Below are 22,979 nucleotides of genomic sequence, written 5' to 3'. Positions count from 1 at the left end.
TATATAGACGTCCCTGGAGAAAGCATGGTGTCCCCTTGTGTATTGTAACCGGAGTGCTGTGAAGGAAGTGCGGTGTACTGTGAGGCCGTCTGGCGGACGGCGAGAAAGAATAAACTTGGACCTGTTGCACCCGAAACTTGCCTCCAGCTTGTGTCTGTACGTCACTGCGCGGTAAACAGAGGGACCACCCCCCAGCCCGGCCCACCAACCCTACACAGTAACATGGATTTTCTGAAGAAGTCCATGTTTGTGGTCCGTTCAAAGACGCTAGATGTTCGGTACAGACCCCAAGCTTTACCATTTGGGTTTTCTCATCCCTAAACATAGTCGAACGAGCTTGCTAGCTTGCTGAGGCAACTGTTAGCATGACGACATCGAATCACCATGGCAACGATCGGGTCCTCGCGATGATATCCCAGAGGTAACATTCGGAGGGGAGAGGAAGCCACTCCCTCTCCCTGTCTTCTAAATGCTGTGATCAATATTGATTGCAGTATTTTGGGGTTAAAAACTGCTGGGAACGGTGCCTAACAGTGAGAGCCGGGTGTTAGCTGTCATGTTTTCATTAGCGCACATACAGTTGTGGCCAAAAGTATTGACACCCCTGCAATTTTGTCAGATAATACTCAGTTTCTTCCTGAAAATGATTGCAATCACAAATTCTTTGGTATTATTATCTTCATTTAATTTGTCTTAAATGAAAAAACACAAAAGAAAATGAAGCAAAAAGCAAAACACTGATCATTTCACACAAAACACCAAAAATGGGCCAGACAAAAGTATTGGCACCCTCAGCTTAATACTTGGTTGCACAACCTTTAGCCAAAATAACTGCGACCAACCGCTTCCGGTAACCATCAATGAGTTTCTTACAATGCTCTGCTGGAATTTTAGACCATTCTTCTTTGGCAAACTGCTCCAGGTCCCTGATATTAGAAGGGTGCCTTCTCCAAACTGCCATTTTTAGATCCCTCCACAGGTGTTCTATGGGATTCAGGTCTGGACTCATTGCTGGCCACCTTAGAAGTCTCCAGTGCTTTCTCTCAAACCATTTTCTAGTGCTTTTTGAAGTGTGTTTTGGGTCATTGTCCTGCTGGAAGACCCATGACCTGTGAGGGAGACAAAGCTTTCTCACACTGGGCCCTACATTATGCTGCAAAATTTGTTGGTAGTCTTCTGACTTCATAATGCCATGCACACGGTCAAGCAGTCCAGTGCCAGAGGCAGCAAAGCAACCCCAAAACATCAGGGAACCTCCACCATGTTTGACTGTAGGGACCGTGTTTTTTTCTTTGAATGCCTCTTTTTTTCTCCTGTAAACTCTATGTTGATACCTTTGCCCAAAAAGCTCTACTTTTGTCTCATCTGACCAGAGAACATTCTTCCAAAACGTTTTAGACTTTTTCAGGTAAGTTTTGGCAAACTCCAGCCTGGCTTTTTTATGTCTTGGGGTAAGAAGTGGGGTCTTCCTGGGTCTCCTACCATTCAGACGCCGACGGATAGTACGGGTTGACACTGTTGTACCCTCGGACTGCAGGGCAGCTTGAACTTGTTTCGATGTTAGTCGAGGTTCTTTATCCAACATCCGCACAATCTTGCGTTGAAATCTCTTGTCAATTTTTCTTTTCCGTCCAAATCTAGGGAGGTTAGCCACAGTGCCATGGGCTTTAAACTTCTTGATGACACTGCGCATGGTAGACACAGGAACATTCAGGTCTTTGGAGATGGACTTGTAGCCTTGAGATTGCTCATGCTTCCTCACAATTTGGTTTCTCAAGTCCTCAGACAGTTCTTTGGTCTTCTTTCTGTTCTCCATGCTCAATGTGGTACACACAAGGACACAGGACAGAGGTTGAGTCAACTTTAATCCATGTCAACTGGCTGCAAGTGTGATTTAGTTATTGCCAACACCTGTTAGGTGCCACAGGTAAGTTACAGGTGCTCTTAGTTACACAAATTAGAGAAGCATCACATGATTTTTCGAACAGTGCCAATACTTTTGTCCACCCTCTTTTTTATGTTTGGTGTGGAATTATATCCAATTTGGCTTTAGGACAATTCTTTTTGTGTTTTTTCATTTAAGACAATTTAAATGAAGATAATAATACCAAAGAATTTGTGTTTGCAATCATTTTTAGGAAGAAACTGAGTATTATCTGACAAAATTGCAGGGGTGTCAATACTTTTGGCCACAACTGTACAGAACCTGTGTACGCAAAATCACAAGGACATTTCCAAAATATTTAGAATTGAGAGTCCTCAGTGGTTGATACCTTTTAATGGCTAACTGAAAAGATGGTAACACATTGCAAGCTTTCTAGACTACTCCGGTCTCTTCATCAGGCTAGACTAATACAAAATCTGAAGAATTACATATTTATACACAAAACAGCACAGAAATAACGCAATAGATAAGACAAGTGACGTGAAGCAGAATTGTCATTATGGGAGAGGGATAAATATTGGAACAGTTCATAGATAATGAGTCTGGATGTTTTATTGTCCTCTTATTGGGGTCTAGTTCTTTGTTGTGTGATTCCCCCAGAAGGTCTGAAGAGAAAATTCTTTAATTGATGTATTAAAAGGTAACTTCAAGTCTCAGAGAGACAGGAGGGTCTGGGAGTATAAATTTATGACAACCTTTGACACACTCAGTGCAAGAATGAATGTGTCACATGGATTTATGTCTTTTTACATCAATTAAGGAATGTGGTTTTGAGCACTTTGAGGGGTGCAGTTTTTAGAATCATGTCCCTTTTGGGTATTTTCTGTCATATAGACCCCTCAAAGTGACTTTAAATGTGAGGTGGTCCCTAAAAAAAAATGGTTTTGCAAATTTTGTTAGAAAAATGAAAAATCGCTGGTCGACTTTTAACCCCTATAAATTCCTAACAAAAAAAATGTTGGTTCTAAAATTGTGCTGACGTAAACTTGACATGTGGGAAATGTTATTTATTAACTATTTTGTGTGACATATCTCTGTGATTTAAGGTCATGAAAATTCGAAGTTGGAAGTTGCAAAATTTTCGAAATTTTCCCCAAACTTCCGTTTTTTTCACAAATAAACACAAGTCGTAACAAAGAGATTTTACCACTATCATAAAGTACAATATGTCAGGAAATAACATTCTCAGAGTTACCAGGATTGAAGCGTTCCAGAGTTATTACCTCATAAAGTAATAGTGGTCAGAATTGTAAAAATTGGCCTGGTCATTAACGTTCAAACCACCATCGGGGTAAAGGGGTTAAGCACAGGTCAAGTCTGTAATAAGTCCATTAACCACTTCCATGTGTAATTCTGCAAATGTGTCTCTTATTAAGTTAACAGCAGTGGCATAACTATGGTGGGTGCAGGACATCCAGTTGCACCTAGACCTTGGAAGTCTGGTGGGCCCTAGAGGTCCTATTCTCCCATATGAGGAGATCAAAACCATTAGCCTTGCATCAGGGGCAATAGGCCTCACAGGCACAGCTCACACATTTTTTTTCTCCTTCCTCAGGCTGCAGAGGATCCCACCCCTCCCAGTACCTTCCTATCTACAGGCGCTGCTTGAAACTCCGCCACACAGTTTTACCGCCATCCTTGTGGAGCGCAGGTGTGACCTCCTTGGCCTCTCAGGCTCATTGCCCCTAAAGATTCTCACTTATGAAGGTTCGTACTTATTGTTCTTTTTTCATTACAATTGTTTATTTTGCTCATTTTATGAATTAATAATGCAAAGTTTGTGGCCTATCTCCAGATAGTGCTGGAGATGCCCCTGAACCAGGGTTAAAGACCCATGATAGTTAAGGGCTCTCTTAATTTTGCAATAAGGTCTTGGGGTTTCTGGCTGCAACATTAGATACAGTTCCGCTATGTGCAATGTAAACTTCAATAGGTGCAGAATGTGTACTGTGATCCGATAAATGCTACTGAGAAGGTGCCGCTGGCGCCATTTTACTAGAGGAAAAAAAAAATTGTCTCCAGCAGTAGCATCTATCGGATTTCATCACCCAGGTATCATTGCAATCAGTATAACGGCACCGACCTAACACTGTCTATAGGTTGCTGTGCATAGTCCTGCTGACAGTTTCCCTATAAGAATATAAGGGTTTCACTCCTTGCCCAGAGACTCCCTGACTACTCTTTATTTTGAAGCACCGTTCCATAATTGCAAATTAAAAGTTGACAGGCTGCTATGACCAACAAGGCAACTATTTTATTAAGTCCATAGTATCTCCGCTTTCAGTGTTAAAAGCAATTATGTAAGGGCTTCAGTAAATTCATACAGGCAAGAAATATATGGAGGGTAACTCCAATGATGACTGTGATGGCCAAAAGCAAGCTTTGTCAGATACAAGGTCCCACTGAGCTAGAGTGGCCCATGGCAATCTGCATAAACATGCCCTACATACCATGCATAAACATGTTACGCTAAGGGTGGGATAGACAACTGACTCACTCATTCAATAGCCACCATATATACGTGGTTGACCCTCCTAAGTTCACAAACAGTATTAAAATTGACAACATACCTAAAACTGGAGGTACCTCAGATATTGGGAGCATGGTGTTTAGAATTAAAAGCAGCACGGAGAAGCCCAACACAAGGGTTATTTTGAATCCAATTCTTTCTCCAGAATCCATCTGCATGAACATACTGACAATATCCAAAATTACCAAGAAAAATGCGGGAACAATAAGTGTCATGACGTAAATTATAGGAATTCGTTGTAGAGTTATCTGCAAAAAGGAACAAACTAAATTAATACAGGAGAAATATAACTTCAACTTTATCATGCTTTCAATAAGACAAATTATATATTTTTCGGACAGTCATCTAACGTCCAGATAACAGTACCGCTGCCTCTGATGAACAGTCCAGTTGTCACCTTACATGCAAATTGAATCTCCTGTCAATATACTCTCCTCAACATTGAAATTGCAACACCAAGAAGGAAAAGTCATGGAATTATGGAAATCACAGGATGGATAGACAAAATATTCAAAACATCTTGATTTATTCAATATGGAGTATGAGCGCCACCAGTAGAAATCCTTGAACTTACAGTCTTGAATACTAATAATATATGTTATATTAATGGTTGTTTGAGGACTGTTCTGCCTCGCTGAATGCGGTTTGCTGTTCCCTTTGCAATTGCCAACTAATGATGTCCCAGATGTGCACCATGGGGAAACAAGACAGAGATGGTGCAGGCCATGGAAGCACATTATGCCACGTGGAGGGGTTGAAAGTAGCAAGAGCAATCTGCAGCCTGACGTTGTGTTGAAAAACATCTCCTGGTATACTTTGGCGTAATGGTCGTACCGCTGGTTCCACAATTAATCTATTTTGTGCTGTAAGGTGTTAAACAGTATTTTCACAGATCATCAGAAGGCGTTTGCTGGACATTGGTCTACGAACCAGATGTTCAGCTACAGGTGTTTCACTGACTTCATGCCACCACTCTCAATAGCCATCTCAAAGATAGCTCAAAGCTCTCAATAGCTGTCATGAAATAGCAAGACAGTAATGGAGGCCGGAATAGAGGTCTATCCTTTTGACGGATGAGTCCTGTTTTTGTCTTGGATGCAATGATAGCCAGAGACAGGTCTGGAGACCATGCTGGCAATGTCATGAAATGGCCTTTATGAGAAAACGTCACACATGTCTTACTCTAAGGATGATGTAGGGTGGCAGTATATATGATAGACGGACCCCTCTGAGTTTTCATACAAGGTACAACAATAGTTTAGCGTTACATGGATTTAGCCATGGAACCATTGTCTCCGACTTGTCTCTCATTGAGCACATTTGGGACATCACACACAGGAGCTGTCAGCAGAAGATCTTGATTATTTGGCCAAGTGCAATCAGTGTGGCAGAATCTTCCTCAGACAACCATTAACCCCTTCATGACCAAGCCTATTTTGACCTTAATGACCAGGCCATTTTTTGCAATTCTGACCAGTGTCCCTTTATGAGGTAATAACTCAGGAACGCTTCAACGGATACTAGCGATTCTGAGATTTTTTTTGTGACATACTGGGCTTCATGTTAGTGGTAAATTTAGGTCAATAATATGTGCGTTTATTTGTGAAAAAATCTGAAATTTGGCAAAAATTTAGAACATTTCACAATTTTCAAATTTTGAATTTTTATTCTGCTAAACCAGAGAGTTATGTGACACAAAGTGGTTATTAAATAACATTTCCCACATGTCTACTTTACATCAGCACAATTTTGGAAACAACATTTTTTTTTGTTATATAGTTAGAAGGGTTAAAATTGACCAGTGATTTCTCATTTTTACAACAAAGTTTACAAAACCATTTTTTTAGGGACCACCTCACATTTGAAGTCACTTTGAGGGGTCTATATGGCAGAAAATACCAAAAAGTGACACCATTCTAAAAACTGCACCCCTCAAGCTACTCAAAACTACATTCAAGACGATTATTAACCTTTCAGGTGTTTCACAGGAACTAAGGCAACGTGGAATGAAAAAATGGACATTTTAATTTTTCCAACAAAAATTTTCTTTTAGCATCAATTTTTTCATTTTTACATGGGCAACAGGATAAAATGGATCCTAAAATTTGTTGGGAAATTTCCCCTGAGTACACCGATACCTCATATGTGGTCATAAACCACTGTTTGGGTGCATGGCAGGGCTCAGAAGGGAAGGAGCGCCATTTGACTTTTTGAATGGAGAACATGCTGGAACACTTAGCGGTTGCCATGTCACGTTTGGAGAGCCCCTGTGTGCCTAAACATTGGAGCTCCCCCACAAGTGACCCCATTTTGAAAACTAGACCCCCCAAGGAACTTATCTACATGCATAGTGATCACTTTGAACCCCCAGGTGCTTCACAAATTGATCCGTAAAAAAAAAAGTACTTTTTTTCACAAAAATTTTATTTTAGCCTCAGTTTTTTCATTTTCACATGGGCAACAGGATAAAATGAATGCTAAACTTTGTTGGGCAGTTTCTCCTGAGTGCACAGATACCTCATATGTGGTCATAAACCACTGTTTGGGCGCACGGCAGGGTCCGGATGGGAAGGAGCGCTATTTGACTTTTTGAATGGAAAATTAGCTCCAATCGTTATCGGACACCATGGCGTGTTTGTAGAGCCCCTGTGTGCCTAAACAGTGAAAACCCCCACACAAGTGACACCATTATGGAAACTAGACCCCTTATGGAACTTATCTAGATGTGTAGCGAGCACGTTGAACCCCCAAGTGCTTCACAAAAGTTTATAACGCAGAGCAGTGAAAATAAAAAAACAATTTTTTTTCCTCAAAAATAATTTTTTAGCATGCTATTTTTTATTTTCACAAGGGTAACAGGAGAAATTGGACCACAATAGTTGTTGTCCAGTTTGTCCTGAGTACGCTGGTATCCCATATGTGGGGGGGAACCACTGTTTGGGTGCACGGCAGGGCTCAGAAGGGAAAGAGGACCATTTGACTTTTTGAAATGAAAATTACCTCTAATTGATAGCGGACACCATGTCGTGTTTGGAGAGCCCCTGTGTGCCTAAACATTGGCACACCCCCACAAATGACCCCATTTCGGAAACTAGACCCCCTAAGGAACTTATCTAGATGCATAGTGAGCACTTTGAACCCCCAAGTGCTTCACAAAAGTTTATAACGCAGTGCCGTGAAAATAACAACATTTGTTTATTCCTCAAAAAATTATTTTTTAGTGCACAATTTTTTATTTTCACAAGGGTACCAGGAGAAACTGAACCCAAAAAGTTGTTGTCCAGTTTGTCCTGAGTACGCTGGTACCCCATATGTGGGGGGGGATCACTGTTTGGGCACATGTCGGGGCTCGGAAGGGAAGTAGTGATGCTATGAAATGCTGACTGTAATGGAATGGTCTGCGGGCGTCATGTTACATTTACAGAGCCCCTGATGTACCTAAACTGTGGAAACGCCCCACAAGTGATCCCATTGGAAACTAGACCCCCCAAGGAACTTATCTAGATGTGTGGTGAGCACCTTGAATCCCCAAGTGCTTCACAGAAGTTTATAACACAGAGCTGTGAAAATAAAAAATCATTTTTTTCCTAAAAAAAAAAAGATTTTTAGCCCACAATTTTTTTTCACAAGGGTAACAGGATAAATTGAACCCCAAAAGTTGTTGTCCAGTTTGTCCTGAGTACGCTGGTACCCCATATGTGGGGGGGACCACTGTTTGGGCACACGTCGGGGCTCGGAAGGGAAGTAGTGACGTTTTGGAATGCTGACTTTGATGGAATGGTCTGCGGGCGTCATGTTACATTTGCAGAGCCCCTGGTGTGCCTAAACTGTGGAACCCCCCACAAGTGACCCCATTTTGGAAACTAGACCTTCTAAGGAACTTATCTAGATGTCTGGTGAGCACTTTGAACCCCCAAGTGCTTCACAGAAGTTTATAACGCAGAAACATGAAAATAAAAAAAATCATTTTTTTTCCACAAAAATAAGTTTTTAGCCCCCAATTTTTTATTTTCCCAAGGGTAACAGGAGAAATTAGACCACCAAAGTTGTTGTGCAATTTTTCCTGAGTATGCTGATACCCCATATGTTGGGGTAAACCACTGTTTGGGCACACGTTGGGGCTTGGAAGGGAGGGAGCACCGTTTGACTTTTTGAATGCAAAATTGGCTGGAATCAATGGTTGCACCATGTCGCGTTTGGAGACCCCCTGATGTGCCTAAACAGTGGAAACCCCTCAATTCTAACTCGAACCCTAACCCCAACACACCCCTAACCACAGCCCTAACCCCAACACATCCCTAACCCTAATCCCAACTCTACCCATAACCCTAACCCCAACACACCCCTAACCCTAATTCCAACCCTAACCCTAATTCCAACCCTAACCCTAGTTCTAACCCTGACCCTAATTCCAACCCTAACCCTAATTCCAACCCTAACCCTAATCCCAACCCTAACCCTAATTCCAACCCTAACCCTATTTCCAACCCTAACCCTAGCCCTAACCCTATTTCCAACCCTAACCCTAATGGAAAAATAAAAATAATTTGTTTATTTTATTATTTGTTCCTGCCTATGGGGGTGATAAAGAGGGGGTTATTTACTTTTCATTCTATTTTGATCACTGTGAGAGTTTATCACAGTGATCAAAATGAATGAATGAATCTGCAGCCAACGGGCGCACTGCGCATGCGCCCGCCATTTTCCAGGATGGCGGCGCCCATGAAGCAGGACGGCGGGACTCCGGGAGCCAGAGAGGGACATCGGAGGTCCTGGGGGGGTGAGGGGGGTCAGAAGGTGGGGGGAGCAGAGAGAAGGGGGAGGGGAGCAGATGATGACGGCGGTGGCACATTGCCGCCGTCAGTCGGTATCAGGGGTTGATCGGCCCCGTGAGTCTTGGGGGGGTCGGATCTGGGTCTCCAGCCATGTCCGATGCTACTGCAGCATTGACCATGGCTGGATTGTAATATTTCATCAATTTTCATTGATGAAATATTACTATCGCTCTGATTGGCTGTTTCACTTTTAACAGCCAATCAGAGCGATCGTAGCCATGTGGGGGCGAAGCCACACCCCCTGTGGTGAAGAACACAGCCCCCTGTATCTGCGGGTCGGGTGACCTTTTAGTGACCCCGGTCACCCGACCTGCAGGGGGGCTTTGAAGTCATGACGCCACATAGGCATCACTGGTCAGATTGGCACAGGTTTTCATGACGCCTATGTGGCGTCATTGGTCGGGAAGGGGTTAATAACCTCAATGATAGTAGTCAAGGTAGTCAAGAGTTTCTGTTTGTGGCGGTCATACTTGATGCTGAATAAATTCAGATATGTTGAAAATTTTGCTTCAATTTTTTCACAATTTACATGTCACTAACATATCTATCCATCCTGTTGTTTATATAATTCCACAAGTTTTCCTTCTTCATGTTACTATTTCCATTTTGGGGAGTATAGTTCGAATCCCCAATTACAACTGCTTTTGCCAGTGGTCATCTTTTACGTGCTCCTTGGTCACTTGTAGGAATGCTACACGCTACTGCTTTATTGCAGTTTTATTCTTTTCCTAATTATGCTGTTTTAGTGATTTGAATTTTAAGAAAGGTGGTTGATTGCTTTGTTTTTTTAAGATGCAGTTGCAGACCATATTAGTTAGACCATATTTCTACTTTTCCTGTACTCTGTGGTTACATTTTGTCATATAAACCACCTCTGGGGGTACTTGTTTTCTTTAAGAAGATTCCACTGGAGTATGGAGTTTTATATCCAATGCTCAATGTGAAAAATTATTCAACTAATTTACTCAACTGTATCTCTAGTAGCACTTAATGGAAGTTTCTTCTGTGTAAGTGAAATTCAAGTATCATGAATGAAACCAAGCCAACCAGAAACCCATTTGTAGATACCTAGGCTAGGGTACGGAGCAGGGACCTGTGTTCACAGGTTGAGATGCCTATAAAGAATACTGGTTCTTCTTGAAAAAGCATAAAAACAGGATTTAGTACTAGAAGGGATTAAGAGCACTTTATTAGGTGCCTAGGGATATGTGCACGTGGCATCTTATAGATACCAGCATACCCTCATAGTTTGTGAAGCAGTAGACGCTTCAGGAAAACACTGGCTGTGTATTATGTCTCCCCTGATACTTTCTGAGTGACTTTGTCAAATGTGTTTTTTTTTCAAATTGTATGAATTAATAGTAAGACGTTTCCAAGCATAAACAACCTGAAAAATGGTCAGGTAACTTCTTTTAGTTGCTTCACAGCTTTTGATAACTAAAGCAGTTAAAATAATTTATAAAAGACTGAACATATGCACATGTATACATTCATTCTTTTCGTCATTTTTTAGTGCTTTTTCAGGTGGAATCCAGGTGGAATCCGCCTGAGTAAGGCCGGTTTCACATTTGCGCTTTATAGCGCTGCGACGGCCTGCGCACGGCCGCCGCTAAGCCCCGCCCCCTGCCGGCTCCCAGCCCGCCCCATCCGGTCATCGCCGCCTACTAGCGCACATGGGCGCTTGCGATCTGCGCAACCTATCTTTAGCATAGGGTGCGCAGATCGTGCGCTGGCCATGCGCTAGCAGGATTTTGCCGTGCGCTGCGCACTTTTGAAGGTGCGCCGTGCACGCAGAAATGCAGCATGCTGCGTTCGGCGCACACGGGCGCACCTTCAAAAGTGCGCAGCGCACGGCAAAATCCTGCTAGCGCACGATCTGCGCACCCTATGCTAAAGATAGGGTGCGCAGATTGCAAGCGCCCATGTGCGCTAGTAGGCGGCGATGATCGGATGGGGAAGGCAGGGAGCCGGCAGGGGGCGGGGCTTAGCGGCGTCCGTGCTCAGGCCGTCGCAGCGCTATAAAGCGCAAATGTGAAACCGGCCTAATATGTTGTCTGCACATACCCTAATTGAATTTTAATGATCCTGTGTTATACTTAAAAAACAAAAAAAACCAATGTTAAATCCTCCTTGTTCTCCTTTCCTGTGAGTATTGGACTAGAAAGAGGTCAGTCATTGGTGTCTTCTCCCTAAGGAGAGACCTGTCAATCTTGGGATATGGGGCAGGAAGAAGCAACAGAGGACTGGCCTTTTGGACTAGTCATCTGGTCATTGGAGAAGCATTGTGCCCCTCCAGCTTTTCAAAGTTTGCTTTCTGTGAAATGGTGCAGTATTCGAAAGTAAAGCATACATGGCTCCAATAACGCAGCGCTTGATTCATACTGCCTGTGGTTCGGTTTTAATTAACAAATACTGTAGCTAGTTTCTAAAAAAAATAATTGTTTCAATGTAAAAAAAAGTTTAAAAAAGCTAAAAAAGTATTTTTGTGCTGCACACTTGTGCCTATCACTGACTGACTCAGTGTCAGCACTGCTGTTCTGGTTGCGCCCTTCTCCGCTCATTTCATTTTCTCATTGACTTGAACAGCAAAGAATGAAAAAAAAGGAGATCTGACATTAAATTAATGCAGCTCTGTATCGTACCTCATAGTAAATGGCACTGTAATTGACATTCCCGATAGACACATTTATAGGTTTCACTGTGATATTTTTTAGGGTTTTTTTGATTCATACTGCCTGTGGTTCGGTTTTAATTAACAAATACTGTAGCTAGTTTTTAAAAAAGAAAAATTGTTTCAGTGTAAAAAAAAGTTTAAAAAAACTAAAAAAGTATTTTTGTGCTGCACACTTGTGCCTATCACTGACTGACTCAATGTCAGCACTGCTGTTCTGGTTGCGCCCTTCACCTCTCATTTCATTTTCTCATTGACTTGAACAGCAAAGAATGAAAAAAAAGGAGATCTAACATTAAATGAATGTAGTTCTGTATCGTACCTCATAGTAAATGGCACTGTAATTGACATTCCCGATAGACACATTTATAGGTTTCACTGTGATATTTCTTAGGGTCCAGTCTCCCCTGCTAACAAAGATTTGACGTGAATCATTGAGCACCTCCGAGGAAGTTGTATTTGTAACCATTAGAATTTCTTCAGCTGTAAGGTAGAAATAAGGTTATCAATATACTGTACTTCTAGTCATCTCAGCTTTAATTGTGAACAGAGAAGACATACCTGGGTAATTATATGGACCAAATGTCAGACTACACTTTTGGGTGTCAAATGGAAAATTGTAAATCATTAAACCACAAGTACTACTAATCTTCAATGGTAGTGAAAATTTAATTTGACCAGTGTACTCCAAGGAATAGAATGGCAGGTTGTAATACTTATCTTCACCATCTACCCTGAATAATAAAGAACAAACATACAATTTTACCATTCATTTCACAAAATGAACAGTCAAAATCTATCTATATGTTCTACAGTATTATGCATAGATGGAGAAAAGGAGGTTTAATAGCAGAGCGAACACTTGACTCTTCACAAGGGTTCTTGATTTTGCCACTAAGGACAGAAGAACTTGGTGTTTGCTCCCGTTTTCATACCCTTTTTAAGACTATTTTGCGAATTTCTGATTTTTTTTTTAGCATGCCAGCTATTCAGTTCCTCTAAGGAGGCTAATTCTTGACATGTTATTTTCATCTTGTTGCGAAGAAGCTAGAACCATCCTGTGATCCTTCTTGCTCAGGGCGCATAACGCATTGGTATCACAGTCTAAACAAACTTGTTATTATTACAGTTGTGAAAAATATGTAAATGCCAAACATTTATGAATGCAATTAGATTGACTAAAAAGGGGTATTCCTATAATCACAATGTGGTCCTATAATTATCTATACATATATTTATTCATCCAATTCATGGAGGTCGGCAGTGCCACAGGAGGACTAACCGATGAACAAGGATTTCAGAGTCAGGATCTTCATTAAAAAAGAAAAATAGTTCAGCTCACCCCTCGTGGTTCTCAATAGAACGCAGCAAACTCGAGCAAGGACGCGTCTCTGCCAAACGTCTTGAAGATACTTTAGAAAAAAGGGGAAGTCCAGCTCCGAGAATAAAATCCAAAATCTTTTTTATTTCCAATAAAACACTGACAGAAATTCTAAGCACACATGGTGTTCGAAACGCATTCAGATCCTCCCTGGGCAATCTCTATTATTATTATTATTATTATTTATTGTCATAGCGCCATTTATTCCATGGAGCTTTACATGTAAGGAGGGGTATACATAATAAAAACAAGTACAATAATGTTAAACAATACAAGTCATAACTGGTACAGGAGGAGAGAGGACTCTGCCCGCGAAGGCTCACAATCTACAAGGGATGGGTGAGAATACAGTAGGCGAGGGTAGAGCTGGTCATGCAGCGGTTTGGTCGATCGGTGGTTACTGCAGGTTATAGGCTTGTCGGAAGAGGTGGGTCTTCAGGCTCTTTTTGAAGGTTTCTATGGTAGGTGAGAGTCTGATATGTTGTGGTAGAGAGTTCCAGAGTAGGGGTGATGCACGAGAGAAATCTTGTATGCGATTGTGGGAAGAGGAGATAAGAGGGGAGTAGAGAAGGAGATCTTGTGAGGATCGGAGGTTGGGTGCAGAAAAGTACCGGGAGACGAGGTCACAGATGTATGGAGGAGACAGGTTGTGGATGGCTTTGTATGTCATGGTTAGGGATTTGTACTGGAGTCTCTGGGCAATGGGGAGCCAGTGAAGGGATTGACAGAGGGGAGAAGCTGGGGAATAGCGGGGGGACAGGTGGATTAGTCGGGCAGCAGAGTTTAGAATAGATTGGAGGGGTGCGAGAGTGTTCGAGGGGAGGCCACAGAGCAGGAGGTTGCAGTAGTCAACTCGAGAGATGATGAGGGCATGGACTAGTGTTTTTGCAGATTTTTGGTTGAGGAATGAACGGATTCGTGAAATATTTTTGAGTTGAAGTCGGCAGGGAGTGGAAAGGGCTTGGATATGTGGTTTGAAGGAGAGATCAGCGTCAAGGATTACCCCGAGGCAGCAAGCTTGTGGGACTGGGGAGAGTGGGCAGCCATTTACTGTAATGGATAGGTTCGTTGGGGGGGGTCACGTGATATGGGGGAAAGATGATGAACTCTGTTTTGTCCATGTTAAGTTTCAGAAATCTAGCGGAGAAGAAGGATGAAATAGTGGACAGACATTGAGGGATTCTGGTTAGTAGGGAGGTGATATCTGGTCCAGAGATGTAGATATGTGTGTCATCAGCATAGAGATGATACTGAAAGCCATGAGATTCTATGAGCTGTCCCAGGCTAAAGGTGTAAATGGAGACGAGCAGGGGTCCTAGGACTGAACCTTGTGGGACTCCGACAGATAGGGGGCGAGGTGAGGAGGTGGTGTGTGAGTGGGAGACGCTGAGTGTCCGGTCTGTTAGGTATGATGAGATCCAGGATAGGGTCAAGTCTGTGATGCCAAGGGATGAGAGGGTCTGTAATAATAGGGAATGGTCCACTGTGGCAAAGGCAGCCGACAGGTCCAGGAGGAGGAGGACAGAGTAGTGTCGCTTGCTCATGGCGGTTAAGAGGTCATTGGTGACCTTAGTAAGGGCAGTTTCAGTGGAGTGGTGTGACCGGAAGCCAGATTGTAAGCGGTCGAAGAGGGAGCAAGAAGAGAGATGGGAGGACAGTTCAAGGTAGACGTGTTGTTCCAGTAGCTTGGAGGCAAAGGGGAGAAGTGATATAGGGCGATAGCTAGATACAGAGGATGGGTCAAGAGAGGGCTTTTTGAGGTTAGGTCTCTATGTGGTAATCCCGCGTAGGGTATACCATTAAGATGGCTATAGCAGCCATGTCAGTGTTTTATTGGAAATAATAAAGATTTTGGATTTCATTCTCGGAGTTGGACTTCCCCTTTTTTCTAAAGTATCTTCATTAAAACTCCATTTATTAGTTAAGTATTAAAAACCACATATATAGAAAAAATTTGAATAAGAAAAATACATCACAACCACTCTTGGGAGATGTTTATGGGAATCAACATCTCCCAAGGTTAGTTGTGAAGTAATTTTATTATCCAGATTTTTTCTATATATATGTTTTTTAATATTTGCCTAATAAATGTGTTTTTAATGAAGATTCTGACCCTGGAATCCTTGTTTTTCCATTTTTAAATTTGCCCCATTTTGCACATATCATTTTCTGAAAGTACTGTAGATACAGTTGAAACCGGAAGTTTACATACAATATATAAAAAGACACATCTGCATGTTTTTCTCAATATCTGACATGAAATCAGTATAAACCTTTCCTGTTATAGGTCAATTAAGATTACCATAATTATTAATATTTGCCAAATTCCAGAATAATGAGAGAGAGAGAGATAATGTTTTATGGCATTTTTATTACTTACTGCAAAGTCAAAAGTTTACATGCACTAAGATTACTATGCCTTTAAACAATTCTGAGCTGCCCATATGATGATGTCATGTGTTTGGAAGCTTCTGATAGTTTTTATGGCAACATTTGAGTTAATTAGAGACACAACTGTGAATGTATTTTAATGCACACCTGAAACACACTGCTTCTTTCTGTAGCATCATGGTAAAGTTTAAAGAAATCATCCAATATATCAGGAAGAGAATTGTGGACTTGCACAAGTATGGCTCATCCGTGGGTACAATTTCAAGATACAAGAAGGTTGACTTATTCATCTGTACAAACAATTATATGTAAGTGTAAGCAGGTTGTGGGATGTAGTGATGGATATGCGGCGTTCAGGTGCAATGATTCAGGTAATGGTTGTTCTGGTGAAACAGTTGTGTCAGACTGTGACTCCTGCTGGGAAGTCAATAGTGTCAGCAACAGTTGGCGTGGTGTCTTTTCCAATGGGGTCCTGTGGGCATCAATGCCTCATCTTCTGGTGGCAGCGGTTGTTCTCCGGTACCTTCCCCTGAGCCTAGTCCATATGCTACAGTGGCTGACAAGGCTTCGGGCCACAGTATTGTACGAACCCAACATGTCTCAGCAAATAAACACTGGCAAAACTCAGGGCACAAGTGTCAGTCCTGTACCCGGTCCCTCTAATGTGGCACGTGTGCTGTACTCACGGGCCCAAAGCGTTTGGCACCTTGCTCTCTGTAGTCACCGACACACTGCACCTCTCTCTGTAGTCACCGGGCACACACTGCACGTTCCTCTCCCTCTCTGGTCCCCTCTGCTGGTGGTGGGAGATGACGGACGCTGACCTGCACAATGCTGATGCTCCCAAGATCGAGCACTCCTCTCCCTGACTGCAGGACACGTGGCTTCTCTGAGCGCAGCAGTCCCTCTCTCTCTCTCGATTGCTGCAGCACATCTGGCTTCTCTTCTGGCAGCAGTTCATCTGCAGACGGTGGGGCCTTGTTGCAGCACTGGTACTCAGTGGGGAGGGGAAGCGGAGCTAGCCGATTGCCTGTTTGCGCTCTGCCCTCTGTTCACGCCAAACTCCGTTGCTGCGTGCGCTTTTCCCTTTTATCCCCCTGCCCCTCCCAGTCAGGAGGAAGGGCCGCCTCACTAAGGCTAGTTTCACATTAGCGTTTTTTTGCGCAGCGCATCGTGCGCATAAAAAGCGCAAAGAAAAACGCATGCAAACGCAAAATAAACGCGCATTTTTTTAGCATCATACGTACGCTGATGGGTAAAAAAAACGCAGCGTTGCTTGCGTTTTACATGCGTTTTTGCATGCGTTTGCGTTTTTTATGCGCATGCGTTTTTAGGTGTGACATTTCACAATAGAAAAATCCTTGAAAAACAATAGAAACAGAGTACACCAATGGGACACCAGTGGGCATGTGTCATTGGAATGTTTTATATAGACCCTGTTACAGCTGAATTCCTCAGATTTTGCTGCTGTTTCCGGTGTCAAGATGTACCTGCGTCTGGATAATTTCCTATTCAAGTTGGATCTTGACATTGCGCTGTCTCAGGCGTATGCCTTTTCTTGCCAGCAAGAAAGGGAGAGGGAGAGACAGCAGAGACGGCAGCGGCATCGGTTTTGGAGGCATCCAATAATCGAACTGCGGGAAAGCTGTAGAGCGTATCACACTCTGTACAGCGAGCTTCAGGAAAACCTGGAGAAATTTGCAGACTATACCCGAATGTCCCAGGAAAGCTTCCTGGACTTGCTGAGTATGGTTGAAGGAATCATCCGGAGACAGGACACTCAGCTCCGGCGTGCCATTCCTCCCGAAGAAAGGCTCCGCGTCACCTTACGGTATGTAATGTTTTTATGTTTGCATAATTTTTTTTTTTTTTCAATTTCTTTTTTATTTTTTTTGCTAAAAATTTCTGTGTTTTTGGTAATGAATTTTAACATTATTTTTGGGAAATTGCTTTTTTGCATAATGGTTTTTCTTCTGTCATGTACTAATCCCAAGCCTTTATAAAATGTTTTTCTGCTATATTGTATTAAAAAACATGCAAAATAGTTAGGCCATGTACTTTTTATTTTCAGTGTTTTTATTAAGACCCTAGACAGAAACATAAATTGTTTTTCTTTTTATGTTTTGCAGGTTCCTGGCAACTGGAGTCTTTCATCCCTGCATTTCCAGTACCGGCTGGGAATCTCCACTTTATCCGGGATTGTTGCCGACACCTGCAGGGCTCTGTGGGATGTTCTGTGTCCGGAGTTTCTGCCCTTGCCCACCGCCGAAAAGTGGCTTCAAATATCGGACAAATTCTGGGCAGTCTGCAATTTCCCGAACTGCCTAGGAGCGGTGGACGGGAAGCACATCTGCATCACAAAACCCGCAAGAAGTGGCTCTGAGTACTACAACTACAAGAAGTACTTTTCTACAGTACTCATGGCCATTGCGGATGCAGACTGCCGGTTTGTGGCGGTGGACATAGGGGCATTCGGACGGGCCAACGATTCCCAGACTTTTAATAACTCGGATATGGGCCGGAGGTTGTACGGCAACCAGTTCAATTTTCCACTGGCACGGCCTCTTCCCCAAACCCAAGCTCCACCACTGCCATTTGTAGTGGTTGGGAATGAGGCATTTCAAATGTGCCAAAACCTGCTCAAGCCGTACTCCAGCCGTGACTTGGACCACTCCAAGAAAGTATTCAACTACAGGCTTACAAGGGCACGCAGGACTGTAGAGTGCTCTTTTGGCATTCTAGTGTCCAGATGGCGAATTCTGAGCACCGCCATCAATCTCAAACTGGAAACAATGGATGAGGTCGTGAAGGCGTGCGTCGTTCTGCACAATTTTGTTATGGCAAAGGAGCGGCCGAACTTTGACATGGATGAACCTGCTGCCAACCCTTTGCCAGATTTTACTCAGCACCCTCTTCGGTCATCAGTCGAAGTTGCCCAAATGAGGGACCAATTTGCGGAATTCATTTTATCCGATGTGGGTCGTGTACCATGGCAGGATCAAATGGTGTAATAGTTTTGTTGTTTGTTAATAATAAAATACCTGTTTTTTATACCTGTACCCAGTGTACTGTGTCTTAATACACTCCACTACTCACCTGCCCAGGTGTCCAGTGAAATCAGGATGCTGTGCTTCCTGACTTTACCTGGACTCCTGACCAGGTGACCCTACATATAAAAGTAGTATGACCTTTCTCATTCCTCCAGTCCGTGTTCATAAGGCATATTGCAGAGAAGGTGGAGATAATACAACTAATATTTATATCACCTGGCCTGAGTATATTGATTTTGGGATGCAGTAGCATCCTTCACTCTGTCTGATAACTGACCATGTGATTAAAAATATTAGTTGTAGTATCTCCACTGTCACACGCAGACTGGAGAGATGATAACGGTTTATCCAACTTTTACAATCCCCTGGCCTGGTGTCATGATGAAGTGATGATGGCCCAAAAAAACGCATCCTGACTTCAGAAATTTTGGACACCTGGCCAGGTGAATACACATAGGAGTTAACCTCCAGCATCTCTCCAGTCTGCGTGCAATAGATAATGCAGACTGAAGCGATGCTGCAGATTACAACTCGTAGGTATACTCACCTGGCCAGGTGTGCTAAATAGTTATGATGCCAGGCCAGGGTATTTGTAGATATGGCCTGTATTTTCTCCATCATCTATTCAGTCTATTTGCCACAGACTGAATAGATGATGTGGTTCATTACAAGGTATCTAGAATCCCCTGGCCTTGTGTCACAAAGAGTGAAATGAGGATGGGCAAAGCACACCATCATAAATTCACTCTTTATGACACCTGGCAAGGTGAGAATAGATATGCCTTGCACCCTCCACCATCAGTCTGACCAATATTAGCAGACTGAAGAGACTGGTGGATGAAAATACAAGTCATATATTTGTGTTTTTGACATCACATAGCTCCAGGACTGACACAAGAAACATGTGTCGGTACTGGAGCTATGAGGTGTCAAAAACACAAAGTGCACGGCGCAGTGTGTGCAGGCGGCGAAAGACACAATAACCAAACATTATTTTCAAATCAAACTTTAACATTTATTTACATAAAAGAAATTAAGATTTAAAAAAATAAATAGATAAATTTATTTGGGGTCAGTTGGTTTGAAACTGGGGGGTGTGGAGGGATGAGGAACGGCTTAGGGTGGAGGAAGGGGTTCTAGGGGAAGGAGGAACCAAAGAAGTGGGGGAAGGGAGCGGAGGCAAGGAAAGTTGGGAAGTGCGAGGTGAGGGAGTAGGGAGGGTTAGAGACCTCCTCTTTTTTTTTTATGATGGTGGCCCGTCGGCGTGCTGCTGTCCTGTCTGGAGCGCCTGGAGCCTGAGGACTGGCTCGACCCCGGTGACCGCCTTGAGCCTGTGGACCGCCTGCCAGGATCCTGTAGCTGCTGTGGCATGCTGGTGGTGGTGGATGTCCTGGCAGGGGCCGTGAAGAGTGAATGCGGGTCCCCCAGCTGATGCTGCTCCGAGGTGGTGGTGCTGGTGGTGGTGGGGGTCCATGCAGGCGTGGTGGCGGTCCATACCGGAGTGGTCCTCCCACTGGTGGTGGTGGCGGCGGTGTTGCCCCAGTCAGGGGTGGTGCTCTGGGTGGTTATGGTGGTGGTGGCGCTCCAGGCAGGGGTGGTGACGACGGGCCATCCAGTGGTGGTGGTGGTGGTGGCGGCAGCAGTGGTGGGCCAGGCAGGACCAGCGCTTGGCATGGTGTTGGCGGGAAGTGTCCAGCTGCACTCGGACTTGGGGCGGTATATTGGTGTCCGGCGTGGCTTGGAAGTGTGGTGGCCGTGCAGTGATATGCAGCAGATGTAGGTAATGCTGTGAATCGAGTCAGCGGTGGCACTGGTGGAAATGCCACCGCTGACTGCTGCATATACCTACTCTGCTGCATAGCCTGCAGCAAAGCATTGTTGCAGGCCTGCATGACAGTCAACTGGAGGTCAGGGGTAAGGTGTTCCGCCATGTCCCGAGCTATTTGGCTATAGAAATTATGCGCTGGTCTGGCGAGGTCGACTTCCAGGCGCTCAAGGCGACCCTCGATAGACTTGTAGCGTTGATCCAAAAGGAGGAAACCGCTCTCAAGTCTATCGGCGAGTGCCTTGAGGCTATTCTGAAAGACCGAGCTCAATTGAACGAACTAGGGCATGACAGGCCTGTCCGAGGTCATCCGCCGCTGCTGGCGGGAAGTGCCCGCAAAACCAGTGGCAGAGACCTCGGACAGGGGAACACCTGAGCGACCAGCTTCCTGTTCTCCAGATGACTGTGGTGCAGACCTGCAAGGTGCTTCCTCGCTGATGGATGGCTGGGACGGGTCCGGGGCAGCTTGATGAAGGACCGCTTCGGGCCCAGGTTGCAGGGTGCTGCTCCAGGTGATGTGAAAAGAAAAGAAAGAAATTACTACCATAAATTAACAATCGCCAACTCCTGTGGAATAGAAAAGCACAGAATAAAACACAATACAACTAGAATATACTTACGTTCGGGTGGCAAGGACCGGTCTTAAAAATGCCAAGGCACGATGATATCTGTATTTCGTGCTGGTCCTTGCCGCAGCACCACTGCGATCCTGGTTCTCCTGACGGATATCCCTGTTGACGCGGTCCTTCATCGAGCGCCAACGGGTTCTGACTTTGTTCACTGTGGGGAACAAAAAAAAAAAAAAAGACTATGCACTGGAGGCCGTGATCACCAAACTGTGTGTGATGCTAGAAACTCCATGGAGTTACTAGCATCACACACAGTTGGGTGATCCCGGCCAAGATCACTGCTGCATCACACTGCATTTAAATACTTACGAAAATCCTTGTGGACCCGGGGAGAGGCATTGTCCCAGCCATCCATCAGCGATTCGGCCACCTCGTTCCAGAGCCGCCGGATCACCACGTTGTCCGAGTGCAGTTGGTGACAGTTGTCCCACAACGGGACTCGCTCCTGGACTAGACGGATGAGCTCGTCATTGTCCAGGGTGAGGTCCTCCTCCCGTTGTGGAGCCTAGAAAAGAAAGACAAACATTCATCTTTGAAAGATTTTAAAATGAAAAATATAGAAAATAAACAAGCCATGGAAAAAAAAATTTTCTTAGATGAAAATAAAAGCAAAAAAAGCATGAATAAAAAACACAGAAAAAAAACCAGTATGAAAATTTTAAAAAAATACATTAAAAAATGATTGCCAAAAAACACAGAAAATAAACCAGCATAGAAATCAACTAAAAAAAAGAAAAAAAAAAAAACCAGCAGAGGAATTAACCCCCCAAAAAATTTGAAAAAAACACAGAGGAAAATGAAACAAATAAATGAAGATGAAAAAAAAGGCAGAAAAAAGGAATGAAAAAAAAATAAAATCCGTCCGTCTGTACTTACATTCCATCTTCACGCCCGCACTTGGCCTTGCTGCTCCTGCCGTTCCTCCGGTGGTGGTGGTGTGGTGGAGGATGAGGTCTGAAAATTAAACAAAAAAAATTAGCCACATGTGTATATTTTTACCAATCCATAGGGAAGCATGGTACTCACTTCTTGTGCCTCTTGCCCTGTCCCGGGGACATATTCTTCACCAGATGAAGAAGACATGCTTCAATAAAAAAAAGAGACATAAGTACTCTATGTATTGAAAATTCAGCCAGACATTAGGTTTTATACTTACATTTGTACAGTTTGGGTTTTTTGCTGTTTTCAGTCTTGCAGCAGTCTGTAGAGTATTGGGGAATTCCAGTGCCCACACAATCTTTTATCACCTTGGTTTTTGGGAGTGGTTTTCCATTGTCTAGACCACATTCCAGACTTGTTTACCTCAAAAATGCATGCGCACAAAAAACGCAAACGTGCGCAAGACCATGCGCACGCATGCGTTCCCATAGACTTCAATGGGTTGTTTTTGCGCATTCCGTGCGCAAGCGTGTGCATGCGTTTTTTTGACGAGACAAGGTGGACCAAAAAATGCAACATGTTGCGTCTGGCGCGCCTGGCGCGAAAGACAAAAAAATGCATGCGCACAAAAACGCAAGCATGCGCAAGACCATGCGCACGCCATGTTAAACATAGGTGCGCAGTGCGCATGCGCATCGGTGCGCACGATGCGCTGCGCACAAAAGCGCTAATGTGAAACCAGCCTAAAGCTTCCCAAAGGCAACAGGGGATGCAGCCTCGATAGTTCCAGCCCCGGCAAGCAGGTACCCGCGATCTGGTCGTCCCTCTTACATAAGTACAAAC

General features: G+C 43.7%; 1 protein-coding gene across 1 annotated transcript in view; it reads right to left on the bottom strand.

Annotated features, from left to right (window-relative positions):
- LOC141095499 (5-hydroxytryptamine receptor 3A-like) overlaps positions 1-22,979 on the bottom strand; it is a 70,783-nt gene that overhangs the window by 5,473 nt on the left and 42,331 nt on the right. Inside the window, exons 6-8 of the mRNA XM_073581530.1 lie at positions 12,543-12,715; positions 12,304-12,464; positions 4,516-4,723 (exon numbers count right to left, since the gene is read on the bottom strand). Coding sequence (XP_073437631.1) covers positions 4,516-4,723; positions 12,304-12,464; positions 12,543-12,715 — 542 coding nt within the window. The remainder of the gene's footprint in view (positions 1-4,515; positions 4,724-12,303; positions 12,465-12,542; positions 12,716-22,979) is intronic.

This window comes from Dendrobates tinctorius, unplaced genomic scaffold, assembly GCF_039654945.1.
Source record: "Dendrobates tinctorius isolate UK_male_01 unplaced genomic scaffold, ASM3965494v1 ptg000009l, whole genome shotgun sequence".
NCBI lineage: Eukaryota > Metazoa > Chordata > Amphibia > Anura > Dendrobatidae > Dendrobates > Dendrobates tinctorius.
This window is presented reverse-complemented; position numbering and strand designations above follow the sequence as displayed.